Source organism: Anomaloglossus baeobatrachus, chromosome 4 (genome assembly GCF_048569485.1).
Source record: "Anomaloglossus baeobatrachus isolate aAnoBae1 chromosome 4, aAnoBae1.hap1, whole genome shotgun sequence".
Lineage (NCBI taxonomy): Eukaryota > Metazoa > Chordata > Amphibia > Anura > Aromobatidae > Anomaloglossus > Anomaloglossus baeobatrachus.
This window is the reverse complement of record NC_134356.1, coordinates 223,411,912-223,435,590: the sequence shown is the minus strand read 5'-3', so window position 1 is coordinate 223,435,590 and position 23,679 is coordinate 223,411,912. Positions and strand designations below refer to the sequence as shown.

The following is a 23,679-nucleotide window of genomic DNA, read 5'->3' as shown; positions in this document are numbered from 1 at the left end:
AACCGCCATTTTAGCCGCCATTTTTGTGCGAGAAAAAGGACAACCCAGCGTCTTCTTCCCCGAGAAAGGGCGCAAAGCTGAAGCCCCGCCCCCTGGGATCACAGCCGGAAGGAGGACACTGAGGCCGAAATCGAAACTAAGGAGCGGAGCAAAAAAGAGAGTGCTCGCAAAAGACCAAAAGGGGCGGGCAGAGAAGCTGCGTTATGTGACCCGAAGGGATAAAGGGCAGGGATGCCAGGACTCTGCCATCTTATGCTCCTGGATACCAAGTGGAAGGATGTCCGACCGGTCCGGCGACCCGAAGATGGAGCAACCAGCTCCCAGGACTGCTGACTGCGTCGAAGCCCAGACAGAACGGATGTGCCGCAAGATCCAGGCCCAGGCTAATTTCTTGCTAAAAAGATGGATGGCCGAGATGAGGGATCTGGCTGCGGCCGTTCGGGCCCGCGAAGTGGAGATGGCCTCGGAGGAGCGGGTAAGCGACCCAAACCCCTATGTCCCACTGGGACCGGCCCACCAGGCTGAGGAGCTCGGTCTGCCCCCGTCCGCCACGTCGCCTCCCTTGACGCCCGTACCTGCAGCTGATGTCCCGCTTGGTCCGCTGCCCCAAGCAACGGCAGTGCAGCCCATTCCATTTGCTAGCGAGGCCTCGGTCATGGAACCCTCAGGCCATGAGCATGCCACCACTCCGGCACCCGTATGAGTCCCGCGCCAGACCAAGACCCGAAAGACATCCTCTCCAGCCCCGAGCCCGGCCGCGCCGAAGATGACGTCACCTCCGGCCACGAGGATGGCCACACGTCTGACGAGACCGGCCCCGGCAGTCCGCCCAGCCGCATCGGAGGCAGAGCCAACCCAGAAGACAACCCCGGCAGCGAGTCCCCGCATCAGCTCGTACCCAGACCAGGCTGTGGAGCAGCCAGTGTATACCTGCCGGGAAGCGGAGCAAGCTATGGAGCGGAGCTCTCAACCAAGAGTGGAACCGGTGGTGGCCGGCAGTGAGAGCCTCCGCATGAGCCGAGCTCCCGAGCAGGGGGAAGAGCCTGAGGATTGCGCTCCATATTGGAAGCGGCAGCAGAGGCAATTGTGGGGGGAGATTGCAGACTGGGAAAAGAGGAAGGCTGATGTGTTGTCCCAAACATACCTAGAAAAGGATCACCTCCGGCAATCCACCTTCCGAGTGCGGAGTCCAACTTATCAAGGGCAGGTCTGCCATTTTAACCCCAAGTGTGGGTGGGGCTTCATCTACGAGCCGGGCATGGATGCCGAAATTTTCGTGTCCCGGAGAGACGTAGCCCCGCACCTGCCCACAGGACACCCGGACCGCGACCTGGAGCCCGGAGAGCTGGTTACATACACCCAGCATTGTGGGGAGAGAAGATGGTTCGTCCTCAACGTTCGGAACTGGGTGAATGTAAAAGGAATGATGTGTCCATATCCTCCTTCACCTTCTACATTGCCTGAAAATGAGTAGGTAGAAGATTCCCGGCTACCCAGTTATGTGTCCCCGTTGGGACCGTTCTGCAGTGACACCGTTTTAAACATAGACCATGGCCGTGAACTGACAGGCCAATCCAAGAACTATTGGGTCTTGTAAATAATTACCGTCCACCTTCATACAGCACCGACCCAGTCTCCGGAGAGGCAGATTGGAGGAAGTCGGCCGAGGTCCGTCACCATTGCAACCGGTGACCACCCTCCAGACCATGGGGACCCGTAGCAAGGACTGCCGGGTAAGGAACTTATTACCCGGTCCATGTGGGTGCTACCTGGGCCTGTTTCTGAACTGGGGTAAAGGGTAAAGGGGTGTCACCTGTCTTAGTGGTGGCACTAGGGAACAGGTTGTTTGGGTGGCGGGAGCGAACAGAAGGTGGCCCGGTCCGTTAGCAATGTTTAAGCTTTGTGCCTCCCGTAAGGGAAGAAAGTTATCTCAATGTAAATATGTTATTATACTTGTAAACCTGTTTTATCCCCTTTTTCTACAGTTCCAGTTTAATAAATGGTAGTGGTAGGACAGCCCGCTGACGGTCTGTATTTAACCAAGGGGGAATGTGAAGCCCTGACACTGCAGGTAGTCACACATAGGCCCCCGCATAACACCTTCCCTCACCTAGGTTACACACAGCCAACCAGAAAACCCTAATCACCTCCCCCAGGGAAAGACAGGCACACCAGTGGGCGGAACCAGACAGAAGGAAACGCCCACCTAGGGGTCTGGAGAGCCCGGGGCAGGTAAAAGGAGTCAGTTTTGAAAAAGGTTTTAAGTGAGCAGTGGAGTTGAGTGGAGTGAAGTCCAGGCCTCTGCTGTAGGCCTGAGGCTGAACTGACAGGTGTCAGGGTCGGAGCCCGGACACATTAGCTTGGTGGCATACAGTGGGCGCGTAGCTAGCAGGAGACAGGAAGACGGCTCGGCAGATCCAAGGTGGACCGGGACAGGGTTGGAGCCCGCCGGTACCGACACCGGAGACCCGACCAGAAACCATGCACAGAGGGGGTACACGGACCTTGAAGCCAGGACTGGAACCAACGGCCTAGCTAATTAACCAATTGAGGGCAGGATTATAGGTCCTGTCCAAACCTAAGTCCCGAAAAGAGACAACCACCCACAGAGAGGGATAGGGCATCCGTCAGAGCCTGTAGATCCCACGGGTCAGCGTCAGCGGGCACAGCTCCCAGCAGTATTACCGGGAGCGGACTCTCGAGTTCCAGACCGGGAAGTCCAAAACACTACAGCACAGTGCAGAGGGAAGAGACCACCAGCCCGGGTGGGAGACCAGAACACACCCGGCCGCGGCGGCCGGCCACCATCACATTGGTTAACCAAAGGACTTGTCTGACTTCTTTCATCGTGAGTAAGCTAAGACTCCCTGGTCTGACCAGGTGCATCGGTCCCTGCCATCACCGTCCCCTGCACCAAGTCACCGGGTCCCGGGGTCACCATCCCTACCCACCCATATTAATTGGGCTGTTGATAAATGCATTGCTATTTCATATTGACATGTATTTGCATTTTAGCCAAGCAGATGTTCTAGGAAACGGCTGCATTCATCTAGATGACTTTAAGGAAATCATTGAGAAAACAATTCTAACTCCACTCACTGCAGAACAAGTCAACAGCTTTGCTGTTCTTCTTGGAGAACAGGGCTCTACAGTTTTACCTTTCATGAAGTTTATTGATCTTATTCAAGATAGGTATGTCTAACTCACATCATTATTTAGTGGAAAAAAAAGTTTTTAAGTAATGACATTTTCAGTAATCCCAAGGTCAAAAATGTAGGAGTCTGAAATAGTCTTATTTAAAGGGGTTCTGCTATAATTTTTTTCTCTTTGGAAATGTATAATCTATTATACAAAACTTTATTCTATGTGAATAGCATGATTTGATGTGATGGTAGAGATCTCTGCACCGTATTTATACATAGGCTAACTTGTGATGTTATAGAACAAGACTCATGTATTGGCTTTAAAGGGAACCTGTCAGGGCTAATATGCACCAAGAACCACACAGAGTTTTGGTCATGCGCACTACTTCAGTTTGAAGCCAGGATGCGTAAACCCGGCTTCATAGTGCACATGACCCAAACTCCGGGGTTGAGGGTGGCGGAGAGATGCGTGAGGTCATCCTGTGACGCTGCACACTTATTAGCATGTCAGCACGCCCACAGGGGTGTACTAACATGCTAATGGAGCCGACTAGCCAGGGGAAGTAACGCCCAGGGAACTAGTCCCTGCGCTCAATAACATACTTTAAAAGATCTTTAGAAATACTTTTTCTAAAGATCCCTTTATCCATGCTAGTGTATACAGGGACGGTTAGGCAGGGATTAGCAATATGCACCCAGAACTGCTCGTGGTTCTGGGTGCATATTGCACCTGACAGGTTCCCTTTAATGGTTATGGTGAGCAAATTGAGGTACACTGACCAGGTAACAGCTGAGGTGTAGGTATGAGCTTTAGCAATATTTAATGAAATTAGAAAAAAGAAATCCATTTCAATGTAACTTGCATTCCTCCAATATGATGATAATTTTATTATTATGAAAGGCCTTCAACGTTTGAGCTAAAGGAAGAAGTGGAACGGCTTTCATCTCTGATTAAAGTTCATTACCGCATAGACAAAATTCGTTATCACAAAAGCTTTGAAATGGATTTATCAAGGTACAGTCATGCACAAACCCCAAGAAAGTTGCCCGAGGTAAGCAATGTAGATGTCATTCCATAAGGGTATGTGCGCACGTGTGCGTATTGCATGCAGTTACGCTGCGTTCTGCACCGCAGCGTAACTGCATGCGTCCTGCGTCCCCTGCACAGTCTATGGAGATTGTGCAGGAGCCGTGCGCACATGGCATATTAGAACGCAGCGATTCGGCTGCTGCCCGAATCGCTGCGTTCTAAGAAGTGACATGTCACTTCTTCCGTGCAGTTTGCATGCTGTCTATAGGGAGAGGCAGCATGCAGAGCGCACATTCTCTGCCGGCACCATGCGCTTCAGAACGGAGCTTTTCAGCTGCACTCTGAAGCGCACCTTTTGGGTACGGTGCAGAGCGCACACGTGCGCACATAGCCTAACTATGCATCTATTTTTGAGAGGCGTCCATCATGATTTTATGAAAGCTATCTAAAGGTCTTTTTTTGTACTAAGCTTAAGTAAACCTTCCACTTCCTGAGAAAAAGGTTACACAGTACTTACAGAATTGTTCTTTTCTTTAGTATGCCGGGTTAATGGATGCTCCATCTTTGTAAAAAATCTTGCCAGATCTCGCAGTCCATGATATGGGTTGCACAATAACATTTTAATAAAAGGCTCGGTTCTGTCTTTTAAGGTTTTACATTATACAGTTAAAGCCCAAAGCTTACTAATAAATGTAGCTGATGGAAGATTCTATTTGCCAGTAATAATGGATAATGATTATATATTGCTCCAGAAGATGCATCACTTAGACTCTAGTGAAGATAGAAAATATATGTACTATGTTTTAGGCCGCCTTCACACATCCGTGTCTCCAATACGTGTGACGTCCGTTTTCACACGTATCAGGAGACACGGGCAGTCGGGCACACACCCATTAAAATCAAAGGGTCTGCGCACACATGCGTGTTTTCACATGGACCATGTGTCTGTGTAGAGCATACGTGTCCATGTGCTCCACACGTAGACATGTCCGTTTTTGTCCGGCAGCACGGGTGTCACATGGACCACATGGATGTGATCCGTGTGACATCACAGTAACACATACTGGAGAAAATCTCGTTTCTGTGAAATAAAATAAATTTCTATACTCCCCTTCTCCAGCATTGCTGTCTCTGCCGCTGCTGTCACTTGCTTCCGACCCCTGCTCATTATGCTCATCGCATATTCACTGCACTGTGGGCCAGAAGCAGCGGGGAGTTAGCAGATCCGGAGACCGCAGAGCAGAAGACATCAGCACCACGGACAGCAGCGACTGGGACAGGTGAGCAGAAAGTTCCTGCTACCTACTCTCCGTGTGCTATCCGTGATTCGTGTGCCAAAATCATGGCACACCTTTTACACGTCCGTGCAAGACGTGCGTGATTTTCATGGATATGTGAAAGAGGCCTTATAGAGAGTAGATCGCTCTTGAGGCTAGAGCACAGGCATTCAGTTCAAAGGCACCAACTTGGAAATAAGAAAACTCTGAAAGTTTTGGTAATTACCTAAATCTTTGGACTATATTCCAGACTTTTTTGTATATTATTACCAAATACAGCCTTCTGCACTATACCCTTAAAGGAAACATGTCAGGTCCAATATGCACCCAGAGCCACGATCAGTTCTGGGTGTATATTGCTAATCCCTGTCTAAAAATCCCTGTATACACCAGCATAGATAAAAGGATCTTTAGAAAAAGTATTTCTAAAGATCTTTTATTGTATGCTAATGAGCGAGGGAACTAGTCCCAAGGCCGTTGCTTCGCTTGCTAGTTGGCCTCATTAGCAGGTTAGTACGTCCCTGTGGGTGTGCTACCATGCTAATGAATGTACAATGTCAGAGGAGATCTCACTCACCTCTCCGCTGCCATCGCCGCCTGACACTGGATTTCGGCTCAGTGCGCATGACCCCGGAGTTTCGGTCATGCGCACTACTTCAGTTTGAAGCCAGGACGCGTACACCCGTCTTCATAGTGCGCATGACCAAAACTCCGGGGTCATGCGCACTGATCTGAAATCCAGTGTCGGGCGGCGATGGCAGTGGAGAGGTGAGTGAGATCATCCTCTGACGCTGCGCATTCATTAGCATGTTAACACGCCCACAGGGGCATACTAACATGCTAATGGGGGCAACTAGCAAGGAAAGCAACGCCCAGGGGACTAGCCCCCAAGCTCATAGGCATATAAGATGTTTAGAAATCCTTTTTCTATAGCTCTCTTTATCTATGCTACAGGGACGGTTAGGCAGGGATTAGCAATATGCACTCAGAACTGCTTGTGGTTCTGGGTGCATATTACACCTGACAGGTTCCCTTTAAATATTTTATACCGACAGACAATATGGCTGTCATGTAGGGGAACATTTTGTTAATGTAGAATATTTTTCTTCTTGATGCAGATACATTTGATTGTCTGGGATCTTCTCCAGCATAAATTCTGGCAATTCTGCAGATCTTTCATCAGTGAATGTAGAAACAATGAATGTAGTGCAGACAAGGAGAAGCTTGATGCTGTATTAATGCGGTAAGCCTTACGGAAACTACTATGCTATGTCCTCATGACTTTATTTCTCTCTCATGTGGCCAAAACAAAAACTGCTTCAGGATGTGCCAGGAGGAGTTGTTTTTGTTTTTTTTTTTATCTTAAAGTGTTTTTATATTATATATACATTATATATATATATATATATATATATATATATATATATATATATATATAGGTATATATATATATATAGGTATATAGGTATATAGCCCAGGCCAAACGTAGAAAACACTTTATAAAATACTCACCTAGCGGTTGGTCCAGTCCAATGGGTGTCGCTGCTCTTCATTCCGGCGCCTCCTCTCTGCAGCGATCTCCGTCCTCTTTCTTCTGAGGCCCATGTGCATGACGCGTCCCACATCATCCACACTAGCCAGCATTGAGGCCCCGCGCAGGCGCACTTTGATCAAAGTATTGTAGTGCGCATGCGATCTTTAATCTTTCCTTGCGCCTGTGCATTATATTACTTTAATCTGCCCTCAGCATTACAGATGAAAATGCGCCTGCGCAAGACCACAATGCCAGCCTGGGCTGGATAGATGGAGGACGGAGACCGCAGCAGAGAGGAGGCACCAGACCAGAGAGCAGAGACAGCCATTTGACCAGACTGCCCCCTACGTATTATAAAAGTGTTTTTTACATTCTACAGAGCGGCCTGGGCTCTTATATATAGTATTCTAGAATGCTTTATATAAGAGCCCACTGGTGGTCGCCGCAGCTCATAGTCGCCAAATCTAGTGACAGGTTCTGTTACGGGGGGCTGTCTGATAATAACCGAAAGGAGTATCAGACAGTCAGGGTCCACCGTGCAAAGACTTTGCTGCAGACTATGGCAGAGTGCAATACCTCTGTTAACTCACAGAAGGATATAATAAGAAAGTAAAGCAATTCCTCCCTTACTTGGAGGGTGTGTGGAATGATCTCTGTTAATAATCACAGAGACAAAGGCAATGTGTGCGAAATGGCACCTACCTAGGTCCGCTCTTCTAGTGGTGCAAAAGAGACGAACAGCAGCGTAAGCCGCACAAAGCTCCTACCTGCGTTCGCTCCACTAGTGTGCGAGGACACGAACCACTAGATATGGCACCTGCCTAGGTCCGCTCTTCTAGTGGTGCAAAAGAGACGAACAGCAGCGTAAGCCGCACAAAGCTCCTACCTCTGTTCGCTCCCCTAGTGTGCGAGGATACGAACAACTGCCAGACGCAGTATAAGGAACGTTACCCTAGCGGCAACGTCCACCTACGAGTACAATCACAAGGCCCAGCCAGACCATGTGCCTCAGGCACCTGCCTATGTCCGCTCCCCTAAGAGGTAAGGATACGGACAGCAGCCGAAGCTGTAAGGTATAAGAACGCTACCCTGCCGGTAGCGCTCACCTAGCATAGACAGAGGAATGCCTAGAGGAACGCGCACAGAGCGTCTACTCATATGCATGAACCAAGAGGACTGAGCACCATGCGGCGTGTGTCAGGGTCTTATATAGACTCTGTGCCTCATCCAAGATGGAGGACACCAGAGCCAATCCGCTTCCAGAACGACAGGAGTGACGTCATGCTGGCCTATCACCGAGCAAGACGTCACAAGCACATGACCAGCGACCAATCGGCATAGAAGGTGTCAGAGACATGTGACCTCGTGTCAGCGATGATGTCACCCGCACATGTGCAATGGCTCCAAGATTGGACTTAGTCTCCGGCGCTCGCACATGTGCAGTAGCAAGAAATCTGGACTTAGTCTCCAGCGCCCGCACATGTGCAGTAGCAAGAAATCTGGACTTAGTCTCCAGCGCTCGCACATGTGCAGTAGCAAGAAATCTGGACATAGTCTCCAGTGCTCGCAGCAACCGTAACAGTACCTCCCCCTCAAGGGCCCCCCTCCCGGCGACGCAGATAATCGGCAACTAAGTCGGGAGCATGGACAGCCTCCTCAGGCTCCCAAGAGCGATGTTCCGGGCCATAGCCCTCCCAATCTATCAAGAAGAACCTGCGCCCTCTAACCATCTTAGAACCAACTATGGCTCGTACCTCATAGCTAGAGCGAGAGGAATCAGAGGCAGGAGAGTGCACTTCACGAGCGTGAGGTAAAATAGCCGGCTTTAGCAGTGAGACATGGAATTTGTCATGAATCCTAAGATGGACAGGTAACTTCAATTGATAGACTACAGGATTTACCTGTCGAAGAACCTCATAAGGACCCAGGAAGCGAGGAGCAAATTTGACAGAGCTCACTCTAAGTCTCACGTGTTTTGCAGAGAGCCACACAAAGTCCCCTGGAGAAAAGACAGGAGCCGGGCGACGAAACCGATCGGACACCGTCTTCATACGGTCCTTAGCTGCTTGGATCGACTCTTGAGTCCGATCCCAAACCTCTCTGGCATTAGTTGCCCAGTCGGCCACAAGAGGAGGAGGTGCAGCAGCGGGAAACGGTACCGGTACCCTAGGGTGTTGCCCATTATTGAGTACGAACGGTGTCTGCCCAGTGGCCTCAGCCAGCGAATTGTTAAGGGCAAATTCTGCCCAGGGTAGGAGGGAGGACCAGTTATCGTGGTTCTCAGCAACAAAGTGTCGAAGGTATATAATCATAGATTGATTGGTACGTTCAACCAAACCATTAGTCTCCGGATGGTATGCCGAAGAGAGATTCAACTCAATTTGCAGAAGGCTACAAAGATCTCGCCAGAAACGGGAAGTAAATTGCGGGCCTCTATCACAAATGATACGATCTGGCATCCCGTGAAGCCTAAAGACATGCTTGAGGAATAGTTTGGCTAGTACCCTGGAAGATGGGATTCTCGATAACGGTACGAGATGAACCATCCGGGAGAAATGGTCCGTAATGACCCACACAAATCTATGTCCCTGTGAACATGGAAGATCACCCACAAAGTCCATGCCTACCACCTCCCATGGTCTATCTGGCACTGGTAAAGGATGCAAGAGCCCAGCCGGTCTCTGCCGTAATGGACGGTTGCGAGCACACGAGTAGCAGGAACCGACATATCTCTTGACGTGGCTGGCTAAGTGTGGCCACCAATACCACCTCTCCAGTAACTCTCGTGTCCGCCTAATACCAAAATGCCCACCCACCTTTGAGGTGTGGGCCCATGACAGTATATCATTCTGTCGATCAGGCGGAACAAATGTCTTGCCCGGTGGGATTTGGTCTAACGTCACAGGAGAGAGCGTATGAAAAACCCTGGAGGGAAGGATAAGACGAGGTTCGTCAATCTCTTCCTGGGTAGAAAGCATAGAGCGAGACAGGGCGTCTGCCTTGTTATTCTTACTCCCAGACAAATAGTTGATGGAGAAGTGAAAGCGGGAGAAAAACAAGGACCAGCGGGCTTGGCGAGGATTCAGACGCTGAGCGGTTTGTAAGTACGTCAGATTCTTATGGTCTGTATAGACCTGGAAAGGATGTTTCGCTCCTTCCAGCAAGTGACGCCACTCCTCCAAGGCTAATCTCAAGGCGAGCAGTTCCCTATCCCCAATGGTATAGTTTCTCTCTGCCGGTGAAAAGGTTTTAGCAAAGAAGAAACACGGCCTTTTTCTACCTGCACCGTTCTTTTGATACAAGACCGCACCAGCACCCACTGAAGAGGCATCAACCTCTAAGAGGAAGGGCTTACTCTCATCGGGTCTTTGAAGAACGGGAGCAGTTGAAAAGTGTCTTTTTACTGCCTCAAAAGCCTGAGATGTCTCAGTAGACCAGGCTTTGGGATTAGCACCTTTCTTAGTCAAGGCCACCAAAGGGGCCACCAAAGTAGAAAAATGGGGTATGAACTGCCTGTAATAATTTATAAATCCTAAGAAGCGTTGCACCGCCTTCAAGGAATGAGGTTCGGACCATTGCAGGACAGCAGAGAGCTTCGCAGGATCCATAGCCAGACCCTCTTGTGAGATAATGTAACCCAAAAAAGGCAATGAGGACTGCTCGAATACACATTTCTCGAGTTTAGCAAACAATGAGTGCTCCCTTAAACGGGAAAGGACACGAACGACATCCTGACGATGAGTCTCCAGATCAGGAGAAAAAATCAGGATGTCGTCCAGATACACCACTACTGAGGATAACAGTAAATCCCTGAACACATCATTTACGAAGTCCTGAAATACTGCGGGTGCATTACATAACCCAAAAGGCATGACGAGGTATTCATAGTGACCGTCTCGGGTGTTAAAAGCGGTCTTCCATTCGTCACCCTTTCGAATTCGTACCAAGTTATACGCACCCCGCAGATCCAACTTCGTAAAAACTTGAGCTCCTCTCAGTCTGTCAAAGAGCTCCGAAATTAAAGGTAATGGGTATTTGTTCTTTATTGTGATTGCGTTGAGACCCCTGTAATCTATGCAGGGACGCAAATCACCCTCTTTCTTCCGAACAAAGAAAAACCCAGCTCCCGCGGGAGAGACAGACTTACGAATGAACCCCTTCTCTAAGCTCTCTCTTATATAGGTCGACATGGCCTCCGACTCAGGTATCGACAGGGGGTAAACCCTGCCTTTAGGTGGAACCGAACCTGGGATAAGGTCTATGGCACAGTCATACGGCCTATGGGGTGGAAGAACCTCAGCACCCTGTTTGGAGAACACGTCAGCGAAATCCAAATAGGGTGTAGGTATGGGAGAGAGATCAGTTGATGCAACTGCAACGACCTTAGGTGGTAAGGGAAGACATCGGGACTGACATTTCGAACCCCAACTAATAATGCTGTCAGACTCCCAGTCAATGTGAGGAGCATGAGTCCGAAGCCATGGAAGACCCAGAAGGACGTCGTCTATACCCTCAGGCAAAACAAGAAAAGAAATCTCCTCTATGTGACCCTGAGACAGGGAAAGGCGCAAGGGAACTGTCCTCAATGTAATGGAGTCAGACAACATAGTTCCATTAACAACACGGACAGGAATAGGCGCCTCTAACATGATAGAGGGAATATTGTGTCCCTTTACAAATCCTGAGGACACAAAAATCCCGTCAGCTCCGGAATCCACAAAAGCCATAATAGGCCATGTATTCTCAGAGAACGAGAGCTGACCTGGGATACAACACTTAGAGGGTGCAGAAGACGTCTCTAGTAACCCCCCTCTAATGGTTACTAGGCCAGGGAGTTTCCCTGACGACTAGGACACTTGTTGGCATAGTGCCCAGCCTGACGACATACGTAACATATAGGAGGACCAGACTTGCGTAGTCTGGAGAACGTATGACCTAACTCCATAGGAGTGGGAGATGTTTCAGATGCTGAGGAAGATGGTAGTGGACCCTCAACAACTGGAATAGCCCGATGCTTAGGGCGTGAGGAAGAGACCTCGAGTCTACGTTCCTTATGGCGTACATCGATCCTCGTTGCTACTGTGATCAAGTCCTCCAGAGAAGCAGGGACTTCACGAGTAGCAAGGGCATCCTTGACATAGCCAGCCAACCCTCTCCAGAAGATAGGAATCAACACCTTCTCTGGCCAATCTAGTTCTGCCACCAGAGTTCTAAAAGCAATGGCATAAGAACTAGTGGATAACGAACCCTGAGATAGATCTAACAGTCTCAGGGCCGCATCATGGGTAACCTGCGGACCCATGAATACCGCCTTAAGAGCATCAAGAAAGTCTTGATGTCTCAGAGTAACCACATCAGAGCGCTCCCATAGGGGAGTCGCCCATTCTAAGGCTTTGTCCTGAAGTAAGGAGATGATAAAGCCTACTCTGGACCTCTCCGTAGAGAAGCGAGAAGAGTTAACCTCTAGGTGTATCTGACACTGACTAATGAAACCACGACATGATCTGGCATCGCCAGAATATCTGTTTGGTAGAGCAAGTCGAGGATCATGTGCAGATGTCACCATGGTCTGAGGTTTATCCTCTATACTCTTGAGCCGTGACTCAAGTACTTGTATGTAACGGTGTAACTGCTGATATTCTGCCATAACTGCCAGACCCTTGGCTCAGTCCTAATGTTACGGGGGGCTGTCTGATAATAACCGAAAGGAGTATCAGACAGTCAGGGTCCACCGTGCAAAGACTTTGCTGCAGACTATGGCAGAGTGCAATACCTCTGTTAACTCACAGAAGGATATAATAAGAAAGTAAAGCAATTCCTCCCTTACTTGGAGGGTGTGTGGAATGATCTCTGTTAATAATCACAGAGACAAAGGCAATGTGTGCGAAATGGCACCTACCTAGGTCCGCTCTTCTAGTGGTGCAAAAGAGACGAACAGCAGCGTAAGCCGCACAAAGCTCCTACCTGCGTTCGCTCCACTAGTGTGCGAGGACACGAACCACTAGATATGGCACCTGCCTAGGTCCGCTCTTCTAGTGGTGCAAAAGAGACGAACAGCAGCGTAAGCCGCACAAAGCTCCTACCTCTGTTCGCTCCCCTAGTGTGCGAGGATACGAACAACTGCCAGACGCAGTATAAGGAACGTTACCCTAGCGGCAACGTCCACCTACGAGTACAATCACAAGGCCCAGCCAGACCATGTGCCTCAGGCACCTGCCTATGTCCGCTCCCCTAAGAGGTAAGGATACGGACAGCAGCCGAAGCTGTAAGGTATAAGAACGCTACCCTGCCGGTAGCGCTCACCTAGCATAGACAGAGGAATGCCTAGAGGAACGCGCACAGAGCGTCTACTCATATGCATGAACCAAGAGGACTGAGCACCATGCGGCGTGTGTCAGGGTCTTATATAGACTCTGTGCCTCATCCAAGATGGAGGACACCAGAGCCAATCCGCTTCCAGAACGACAGGAGTGACGTCATGCTGGCCTATCACCGAGCAAGACGTCACAAGCACATGACCAGCGACCAATCGGCATAGAAGGTGTCAGAGACATGTGACCTCGTGTCAGCGATGATGTCACCCGCACATGTGCAATGGCTCCAAGATTGGACTTAGTCTCCGGCGCTCGCACATGTGCAGTAGCAAGAAATCTGGACTTAGTCTCCAGCGCCCGCACATGTGCAGTAGCAAGAAATCTGGACTTAGTCTCCAGCGCTCGCACATGTGCAGTAGCAAGAAATCTGGACATAGTCTCCAGTGCTCGCAGCAACCGTAACAGGTTCCCTTTAAAATGAGCTCTGGAGGCAGATTCTCAGTGAGATCTATGTCCGGCCTATAGATCTTAACAGCTCATTTACATTTTGAGAAAAATGTAGTTTGATTTGGAATAGCATATCAGTTCGCAGTTATCAATGTTTTATTTATTCAAATTTCCATGACCTTCATAAATAGGATCTTGGGGAAACCTAGAAAGGTTAATAGGACCTTTGGCAAATATTTTATTAACACGATTTTGGCTGCTGTAATAATAGTTATAGTTATATAGTACCAACATATTTTGCGGCACTTTACACTTGAGGGGAGTACAGAACTGTAATAGGATACAGTTATATAGGATAGCAAAATAAGTTATAACAGAAACAAGATCAAAGCACACCATGGAGCTGGTACTGACATGATCACTAGCTACAAGATTTCCATTATGACCTGAAAAGCTTGAAAACTTCAGGGAACGAATATACTCTTTTCTAAGAAACTTAAAAAAACGTTGTTTCAAAACTGCACTACCTCAGTAACATCACTAGAGGTCTCTATTGCGTAACAATTGTGCATTGCATTTTTGCAGAATGAACTGTGTTCTGCTGCCTGAAGAACTGAAAACCCTCTGGCACAGCTTACCGATAACTTACCCTGTTGAATCAATCTCCTTACGAAAGCTCCTTTCATATTTCGTGAACATGAAGAGACCAAAAGATTTTGGTAAGATGTGATCATGAATTAAAAAAAAAAAACAACAATGTACTCCCACAGAAGAAGCTAAAGAAATATTGTACTTTACTCTTTTTGCACGTGTCCTCTACTTTTTGCTAATCTTCGAATAGAAGTATGGGGCGGAGCTGGGTTCTAAAGGAGGAAAAAAAAAAAAGAATAAAATATGGCTAAAGAATACTATATCTATTGTTTGTAGTCTGTAAGCAGAGGTTAGCATAGGAGCTGTAGATACTAAACATGATATTTCTGTGCAAGGTTGCTACACATTTTTATTGAACTCTGCCAAACAAACACAATATAACAAGTGCTTTCTCCAAATTCCACATAAATCTCAAAGGAGAGAGTGATTTTCCAATTTTTCATTTTTTCCTTCTTTTATTCCAAGAGTCATAAGATTTTTTTTTTTTCGTCGATATAGCCATGAGGATTTAATTATTGCGAGAAGAGTTGTACTTATCAGTGACACCATCCATTTTATCACATGATGTACTGGAAAGCAGGCAAAAAGATTCCAATTGTGGCAAAATAGCAAAAAACAAATGTTTGTTTTTAAATTACAGCGTTCATTTTACGGTAAAAATGACCTGGCAATATAAGTGTCCACGAAAGCATAATTACCACGATACTAAACATGCATAGTACTGTATGTTTTGGTTTATAAGAGGCACTTTTCCTCCTAAAAATTTGGAACGAAAATGAGGAGTGAGTCTTATAACCCGAATGTAGCTTACCGGGGATGGTGGAGAGGAGGTCACAGGAGGCAGGGGAGATGCTGTGAGCAGTGAGGCAGGGGCCACTGTCGGCTGTGCAGGCTTCAAATAATGGCGCCCAGGAGTCGTCGAGTGCGCAGATGGTGCTCTCGGCTCAAGATGTCATTTGCGCACGCGCCACCTCTGGCCCATTGATTCCTTGCAGAGGACTTAAGGGTGCTTTCACATCAGCGGTAATTCGCCGCACTGCCGGATCCGGCACACTCTAGTACAGTGCAAAACAGTTCAAGGGCATCGCGGCAAGCTCCGGTTACATGCTGGCATGTGACCGGAGCATGTGACTAGAGCTTGCCTCGATGCCATTGAACTGTATTGCACTGTACTGGAGTTGTGACGGATCCGGCAGTGTGGCGAAATATCGCTGATGTGAGAGCACCCTAAAGAAGACGGCATCCGGAGGTGGCGCATGCGCAGATGAGATCTTGGATTGTCATCGAGCCGAAAGATCCATCTGAGCACGTGTTGCGCGCCATTTCCCTACTCTACCACTGCCCCCTGTGACCTTGCTCCACCACAGCTGCACCCCTCCTTCCCCCACCCCGGATTATATGATAGACCTCATATTATTTGAGGTGCGTTATAAAACAGGGTCATCTTATAAAATGAAAAGTACGATATTTATTTTACTTGTGGTGAATTTTTATTAATTTTTGGAGACTAAAAAGAATTTACTTATGTCACCATTTACCAAGAACTGTAACGTTTTAAATTTTTGAAGATATGGAGCTGTATGAGGGCTTGTTTTTTGTGCCCTGTGCCGATGGTTTTTTTTTATATTATTTGGGGATAATAGGATATTTTGATCTCCTGTTATTACATTTTTCATTTTTTTATGTGTTGTTGCAGCTGCCAAAAAAAAAAAAAACGCACTCCGGGCAGTTTTTTAATTTTGTTAAATAAATTTGTCTTTTCTATTTTGATGGAACGGACTTTTAGGAACGTAATGTTACCAAATGTGTATTTTAATTTATTTCTTCATTTTTAATTATGTAAAAGCAGGTGATTTTAACCTTTATTTTCATATATTTTTTAAGCCAGTTTTTACTTTTCACGGCATTTTTTAGTCCATTTAGGGGACTTTTACCTATCTATCATCTGAGCACTTGTGCTATAACAACAATGCCACAGTATGATGTATATAGCAAAAATCACTACAAAGAAAGAGTAGACATGGGCTGGTTTTCACAGGCGTACCAGGATGATAGCCAAGGTCTGTTGAAGACCTCTGTGTCTATCACGACAACCCATCGGCGGTCTGCAATCATGTCGATGGAGCACCGATGAGGGGTTAGAATAGAGTACCCCCTTGCAGACGAGCATTAAACACCACTGTCAGAGATCGCCAAAGGCATTTAACAGGTTAACAGCTGCCTGGGATAGAGTAGAGCTGTTAGATGCAGATGTTTGCTGATTATCACAGCCATCATTTGCTGGGAAAGATAAGACTCGCTAGCTCGCACCAAAGACAGGGAGCAGACATATGATGTACATAGTACAACCTGTGTTGGTACAGGGCTAAGGCAGTCTTCACTACAAACCTCTTGCCCATGTGAGATTAAAGGGGGCTTTACACGGGAGCGATATCGGTAACGGTATCGCTATCATGCGTACCCGCCCCCTTGTTTGTGCGACACGGGCATATCGCTGCCCGTCGCGCACAAAATCGCACTCCCTCGTCACACGGCTTACCTGCCCTGCGACGTCGCTAGGGCCGGCGATCCGCCTCCTAAGAGGGCGGGTCGTGTGGCGTCACACGGCAGCCGTCCAATAGAAGCGGAGGGGCGGAGATGAGCGGGACATCCCACCCACCTCCTCCTTCCGCATTGCCGATGGAGGCAGGTAAGGAGATGTTCCTCGCGCCTGCGGTGTCACACACAGCGATGTGTGCTGTCGCAGGAACGAAGAACAACATCGCTAATGAGAGGTGACCGATTTTTTGGTTTTAGGACGACCTCTCCACGGCAAACGATTTTTGTCACTTTTGCGATCGTTTTAAATCGCACATAAGTATCACACGCTGCGATATCGTTAATGACGCCGGATGTGCGTCACTAACGACGTAACCCCGACGAGAAAACATTAACAATATCGTAGTGTGTAAAGCCCACTTAAGGCCCTGCGCGCACTAGAAAATGGAATTTTCTTAAGAAAATTCCGCAGGCTCTTAAAAGATTTCCGCACCTGCGGGGGGGAAAAAAAAAAAGCAAAAAATCCGCACCAAAATCCGCATGCGGTATGTTGCGTATTGTTGTGGATTTGGTGCGGAATTGCCGAAGGTTGTTCCCTGCAGGATTTCACAGTTCTCCCCGCTCATGCTGTCCGTGGTGCTGAAGTTGTGTTTTTGTCCCTCCGGCGCTCTGCTGTTAGCAGGTCAGCTCTGCACTGCATATGCATGAGCCGGCCTGGAAGCAGGAGAGCAGTGTCCGGAGGCAGCCTCGCAGGAGAATGTGAGTATAAGATCAGCGGTGACATCAGCTGATGTGCAGTCACCTCTGGAGTCCTCCACCTGTCACTGCAAAGCACATCAGTGAAGTCACCGCTGATCCCAGCGGTTCACTTCACTTGCGTCCTGACCCTCACAGCGAGCAGTCATGGGTCTATGGCGCTCACTGTGACTGCCAGGTGTAGGAGAGCTGGAAGCGTCGTGGGACATCTTGTGGATTACTTCGGACTTGGAGGGCTGTTATTAGGGGTTAATAAAGTGGTGAAAGACAGGGCTTTTTTGTCTATTTCAAATTAAGGATTTTTTGGGGTGTTTGCGCTTATTTACTTTCACTTGCAGTTTAGTGATGAGGGGGTGTCATATAGACGCCTGCCATCACTAAACTAGGACTTAGTGGCAGCTATGGGCTGCTGCCATTAACTCCTTCATTACCCCGATTGCCACCGCATCACGGCAATGGGAAGAGCTGGGAAAAGTCCGTGACTGTCACATCTAATGGATGCGGCAATTCCAGGTGGCTGCTGGCTGATATTTTTAGGCTGGGGGGCTCCCCATAATGTGGGGCTCCCCATCCTGAGAATACCAACCCCCAGGAGTGAGGCTTTATCCTGGCTGGTTATCAAAATTGAGGGGGACCGCACGCCATTTTTTTTTAAATTATTTATTTTATTGTACGCTATAGACCCACCCACTGGCGGCTGTGATTGGTTGCACTGAGACAGCTGTCACTTCGTGTGGGGGTGTGTCTGCCTGCAACCAATCACAGCCACCGGTGAGCAGGGAAGGAGTGAATAAGAGATTGAATAATGAGCGGCCGGCTCTGGAAGATGAAAGAGCGCCGCGGGAGCAGTGTGACAGCCGCCCGGTCATCGGTGAGTATGAAGTGCTTGCTCCTACCCCCTTTGGGCCAGATTCTGTTCGCCATAAACTTTATATGGGTAGCAGCATCTGGCCAGATACCGGGGATCAATTCTCCGCCGACCCAGAATCAGCGGGTGATTGATCTGCCAGCCCTCGAAACCGCAGGGACCTGCGGAAACGTAGTGACATGCAATTGTTTTTGCTGCGGGAATCCCACAGCAAAACATGCAGCTGTCAAAATCCGCATAGTGCGCACAGCATTTTTTTTTCCCCATAGGATTTGCTGGTGAATCACTGCAAAGATGGTATGAACATTTTCTGCAGCGAAACATGCAGCAAATCCGCAGGAAATCCACGGCAAAAACCGGCAAGTGCGCACAGGGCCTAAACCTGCGGATTTATCTGTGGAAAATCCGTAGGTTTCAGCATGTACAATCCCCATGTTATCCTATGGGACATGAGAAGTGCTGTGTCCATGCTGCGGATACGTGCGGCTGCGGAACATGCTGCGGATGTTCCGCAGTCGCACGTAATTGCATGTCTATTCATTCTGCAGAATTACCTGCGGAAATCACGGCCCTCCACTATGGAGATAGAGGCCGGGACTTCCTCAGGTAATCCGCATGAATGTCCACAGGTTTTCCGCAGCTATTTTGCTGTACTACCGCAGCTAGAAATAGTTGCGGATTCCGGCGAGCAGCTGCAGGAAACTTGTGGCCGTACCTGTGGATATATACGCAGGTACAAACTCCTGTGGGCACATAGCCTAATAATAGAGCAGTAGAGTTGTACAAATAGATTTGCCCTGGTATGAGGTCCAGGCCAGTTTTCAGTAATAGCCGGACTACGTCAGACTTCCTTCAGCAGCTGACATCTTTAGAGCCTTTATGTTTTAGTGTTTACTAGAGCCTGCAATGTCATGAAAGACTTAAACAACAGAGACGTTCAGCCAGCTGAGGAAGTGAGGACTTTTGCTAAACTCTATAAAGCAATCTTTGGCTGTTCTGACTTACTGCAAATGTGATGCATAATCAGTTTGTGTGGCAGCAGTCATGAGGATTCTTAGCCCCTAACAGGCAGTGGCCTGCAGTTCACCAATATTCATGCATGCTCCAATATTCTTGAATTTGTTTGTGGCAACCTTCTTAAATGCTGAATTTTAGTGGGATTTTAAAGTGAACTTGTCACCAGTTTTTTTGCACCTAATCTGAGAGCAGCATGATGTAGGGGCAGAGATCCTGATTGGAGCGGTGTGTCACTTACTGGTATGCTTAGTGTAGTGTTGATAAAATAACTGATGAACCAGCAATAGATCATCATTAGAGGACTACTTGGCGTGCTGCCAGGTAGTCCAGCATATTCATGAGCTCTGTATAACTGCTAGATCTGTAGCAGAGAAAACATTGATTTGATCAAAATGACAGCAAACAGCTCAGTAAGTAACACATCACTGGAATCAGGGTCTCTACCTGTACATTATGCTGCTTTCAGATTGGGTAGCAAATACCTGGTGACAAATTTCCTTTAAGTCTTTCAACTGATGGCCACACCATAATCTTTCAGGGCTTATTCTGAAAGTAAACCTTAATGAAATTGGTTGGTGCAATGAAGCGCAGGCTACCGTACAGAAGTCATGACACTAGCCTCTGATGACGCTACATTTCACTTGAGAAAATGACCAACTTTGGGATTGACAAAGCTACGGTTAAGTGGCTTCATAACTGTCTGAATGATCACATTCAAAAAGTGGTAGTAAAATGGTTGCACATCCAATTGAAAGAGCGTATCAAGTGGGGTGCTACAAGGCTCTGTCTTGGCAAGCAATTTGTGTAGTTAGGGAAAGATAGGGAATTTTTACTTCAAGTATTAGAAAATGGTTTAGATTATGGCATTGCATAGATGGGGATTTAAGAATGAAAATCAATTTGTATTTTGGACCACTCTCCAGAACCCAAGCACAATGTAGCGCATTGCAATGAGGAATGGAATAAGGCTGCTTTCACATCAGCGTTTTTTTTGTCTGACTGCGAAAAAACCCCCACATAACGCTTGTGACTGGATCCTTGACAAATGCGTTATTTCAATGCATTTTCAATGGATTCACAGTAAGATGCGTTTACATGTGTCATATACTGGATCCGTTGTTTTGCGATTTTTTTACCTTATTTCAAAAACGCTACTTTTAGCAGTTTTGTCCTGCATCCAAATACTGCATGTCACTGGATCCTGACTCTACTGCATGCAACCGCATGTGAACGGTGGTATCCTGATAGAAAGGATCCTTTTTGCTGTACTGAGCATGCCCAGAAAGCAGGCGTAATAACAGAGTCTCCCTCTCTCGACTCCCGAGCACATGACTCCATTGCCCACCCATGAACTGCAAGTGAAAGGATCTTGTCAAATAACACTTGCATTTCCATGCGTTCAACTGTTAATCCATAGGATCCAGTCACATGTGGTTTGCAGGTTTTTTACGTCCTTCAAAAAAATGCTGATGTGAAACCAGCCTAAGCAAATCGTTTTGGATGCTGCCAAAAGCTGGTGTCTCGCTTTGCTTAACATCACAGCAGGTCATATCAGCCAGGTGTGCTCTACCAACCACTACAACAGTCTGTATAAAGCTGCTTTCACACTACATTTTTTTAGCATGCGTCATGAACTTTTTTTGCTGCAAAAGCGGATCCTGTTTTTGAGAAAAACGCATGCAAACGCATGTGTTATTTTGCAGGATCCTGTCACTTGAAGTTTATGGGCGGGCATTGGAGTCATGTGATCGGGAGTGAGGGGAACTGAACGTGATAGACTGGGAGCCGGCATCTGACAGCTGCGGAGGCTCGTAACCAAGGTAAACATCGGGTAACTTACTTTGATACCCGATATTTACCTTGGTTACGAGCGTCTGCAGCTGCTAGGAGCCGGGCTCCCTGCACACTTAACCAAGTAAACATCGGGTATCCAAGCAAGTTACCCGATGTTTACCTTGGTTACGAGCTTCCGCAGCTCTCAGGCGGGGGAGAGAGGGAGGGGGAGAGAGAGACTGATCACACCAGGCTGGTTTCTGGGCATGCTCAGTAGAGCAAGCAGGATCCTGTCTGTCAGCATGCCAGCGTTCACATGCGTTTGCGTGCAGTATAGTCAGGATCCAGCAATTTGCAGTATTTGGACGCAGCTCAAAAACGCTACAAGTAGCGGTTTTTGGAAAAAGTTAAAAAACTGCAAGTTGCTGGATCCTCACTATAACGCACGCAAACGCAGGTGAACGCATGTTGACGCGAGTCCATTGCAAATGCATTGAAATGAAAACGCATTTGCACTGGATCCGTTTTTGCGTTAAAAAAACGTTCAGGATGCATGTTAAAAAAACGTAGTGTGAAAGCAGCCTAAGTAGTATTTTGTGTGTGAATTTGTACAAACGATTCAATATATTAACTATATGGACTCATCGAAATTGTTCTTATGTGGTTTATTACAATCATCATGAAGTTTGTTCTTTCATACTAATAAACCTAATTAGCAATTGGGGTTGAAGAATTTTGACTCCATTTACTGCCGTGACTGTTTTGTGTCTAAAAAAAGGTGATCTAGTGATTTTGCTAGTCTTTCACTTGTAATTCTATCTACAGGAGGCAAAAGACAGAGTCCAGTGGAGACTGTCCAAACCAGAATCACCGGAGATATTACCAAGTACTGGAAAGAAGTAAAGGCAATTTTAAAAAGTAGAGATCCACAAGGCACAGGCCAAGTCTCCTTCTCGGAAATCTGTTCAACTTTCCTGACGTTACAAATCAATGTTGGTCCAACTGAATTTGACATTTTGTGCCAAGCATTTGATTTCAATCAAGATGGAAACTTTCACTACATGCCTTTCCTACAGTTTTATATGAGGAAGCAAAAGTATATCACCATGTCTTATGACTAACCGTGACTCAGTACAGATGATACACTGATTTCCTCTTACAGTAGAGTTAAAAATAAAGAGTTATTTCTCATTCACTAGTCATGAACACGTTCTGCTTTTCCCCAGTGTTTATTAAAGTGCAGTTTCCTCTATTCCAAACATCAAAGCAAACATTTAGATGACATTTTACAGAAAATTAAAAGACATTTTTGAATACAATAAAAATGTAATACTCATGGCTGAAGAGACGAGACAAGAAACGGTGCTTAATAATATAATACAGCAATTTAGAAAGATCAAGTAGAATACAACTTACACCCGAAGTAGATTGTTGCATTACCAAGAGTAGAGCATATCGTAATCAGGGAGACACAATATTATATATTCACTCAACATTACACTTGTCTAATGGGTCATTTGTGCAACTTTCATTACATTCAGTAAAAGGAATATGCTCAAGAAATTTTACCCAATTGAAAAAAATCACTGTTGATAGAATTTTGTTGTACATACTCATGATCGGAGAATCTCAGAATAAAAAAAATGCATAATCATAAGATATGGTGTTAATTTGTTTCCTCTTCGATAATGATAAGGATAGGGCTCACTCACAAATACAGAGATAACAAGAGCACATACAATTGTAGATTTTCTGTAACCAAACCAGACTGCGAAAGAACAGGAGGCAATAAAAATAGACAACTTGTATTTACATCACTCTGCCGTTACAATACATAAAGTAAAAAAGCAAATTCTAGGCACTTTTTTTTTTTTTTTTTAAAGAGAAAACATTTTTGCCAAGCATCTTAACTATGCAACTTCTGAGTCACTAAGAAGTTTTAGGTCTTGGAGAGAAGAAAAAAAAAAAAATCTAAATTAAACAAAAAACAGTCACTGCTAATCCTCAGATGTGCTTTTTAAAACCTATTTATACGGGTTATTTTAAATTATGCAAATTGACCATCAGAACAAACAACACTATATCTCTCTGGGTAAATGAGTGCAAATTGGTGTCCAAGATGGATTTTAAATTAAAGCACACCACATTTTCCCAAATATCAGAATATTGATTTTAATTACCATAAATGCAAGATTTACATTTTATAGCTATTTAGGCAACATATTTATAAAATGTACTATAGTCTGTCTAGCTACATCTTTATTTTTAAGGCATGCATTATAACTAGTGACCTGCTTGTTAATCGGTGCTCGGCCGCAATGAGTACAATGT

The 23,679-nt window shown here is 46.7% G+C and overlaps 1 protein-coding gene across 1 annotated transcript in view; it reads left to right on the top strand.

Moving 5' to 3' along the window:
• LOC142303383 (uncharacterized) overlaps window positions 1–22,988 on the top strand; it is a 140,988-nt gene extending 118,000 nt beyond the window's left edge. The window contains exons 11-15 of the mRNA XM_075344687.1: window positions 3,016–3,192; window positions 4,045–4,195; window positions 6,569–6,693; window positions 14,331–14,464; window positions 22,174–22,988. Of these exons, the coding sequence (XP_075200802.1) occupies window positions 3,016–3,192; window positions 4,045–4,195; window positions 6,569–6,693; window positions 14,331–14,464; window positions 22,174–22,469 (883 nt within the window). The 3' untranslated portion in view covers window positions 22,470–22,988. The remainder of the gene's footprint in view (window positions 1–3,015; window positions 3,193–4,044; window positions 4,196–6,568; window positions 6,694–14,330; window positions 14,465–22,173) is intronic.
• The last annotated feature ends 691 nt before the right edge of the window (window positions 22,989–23,679 follow it).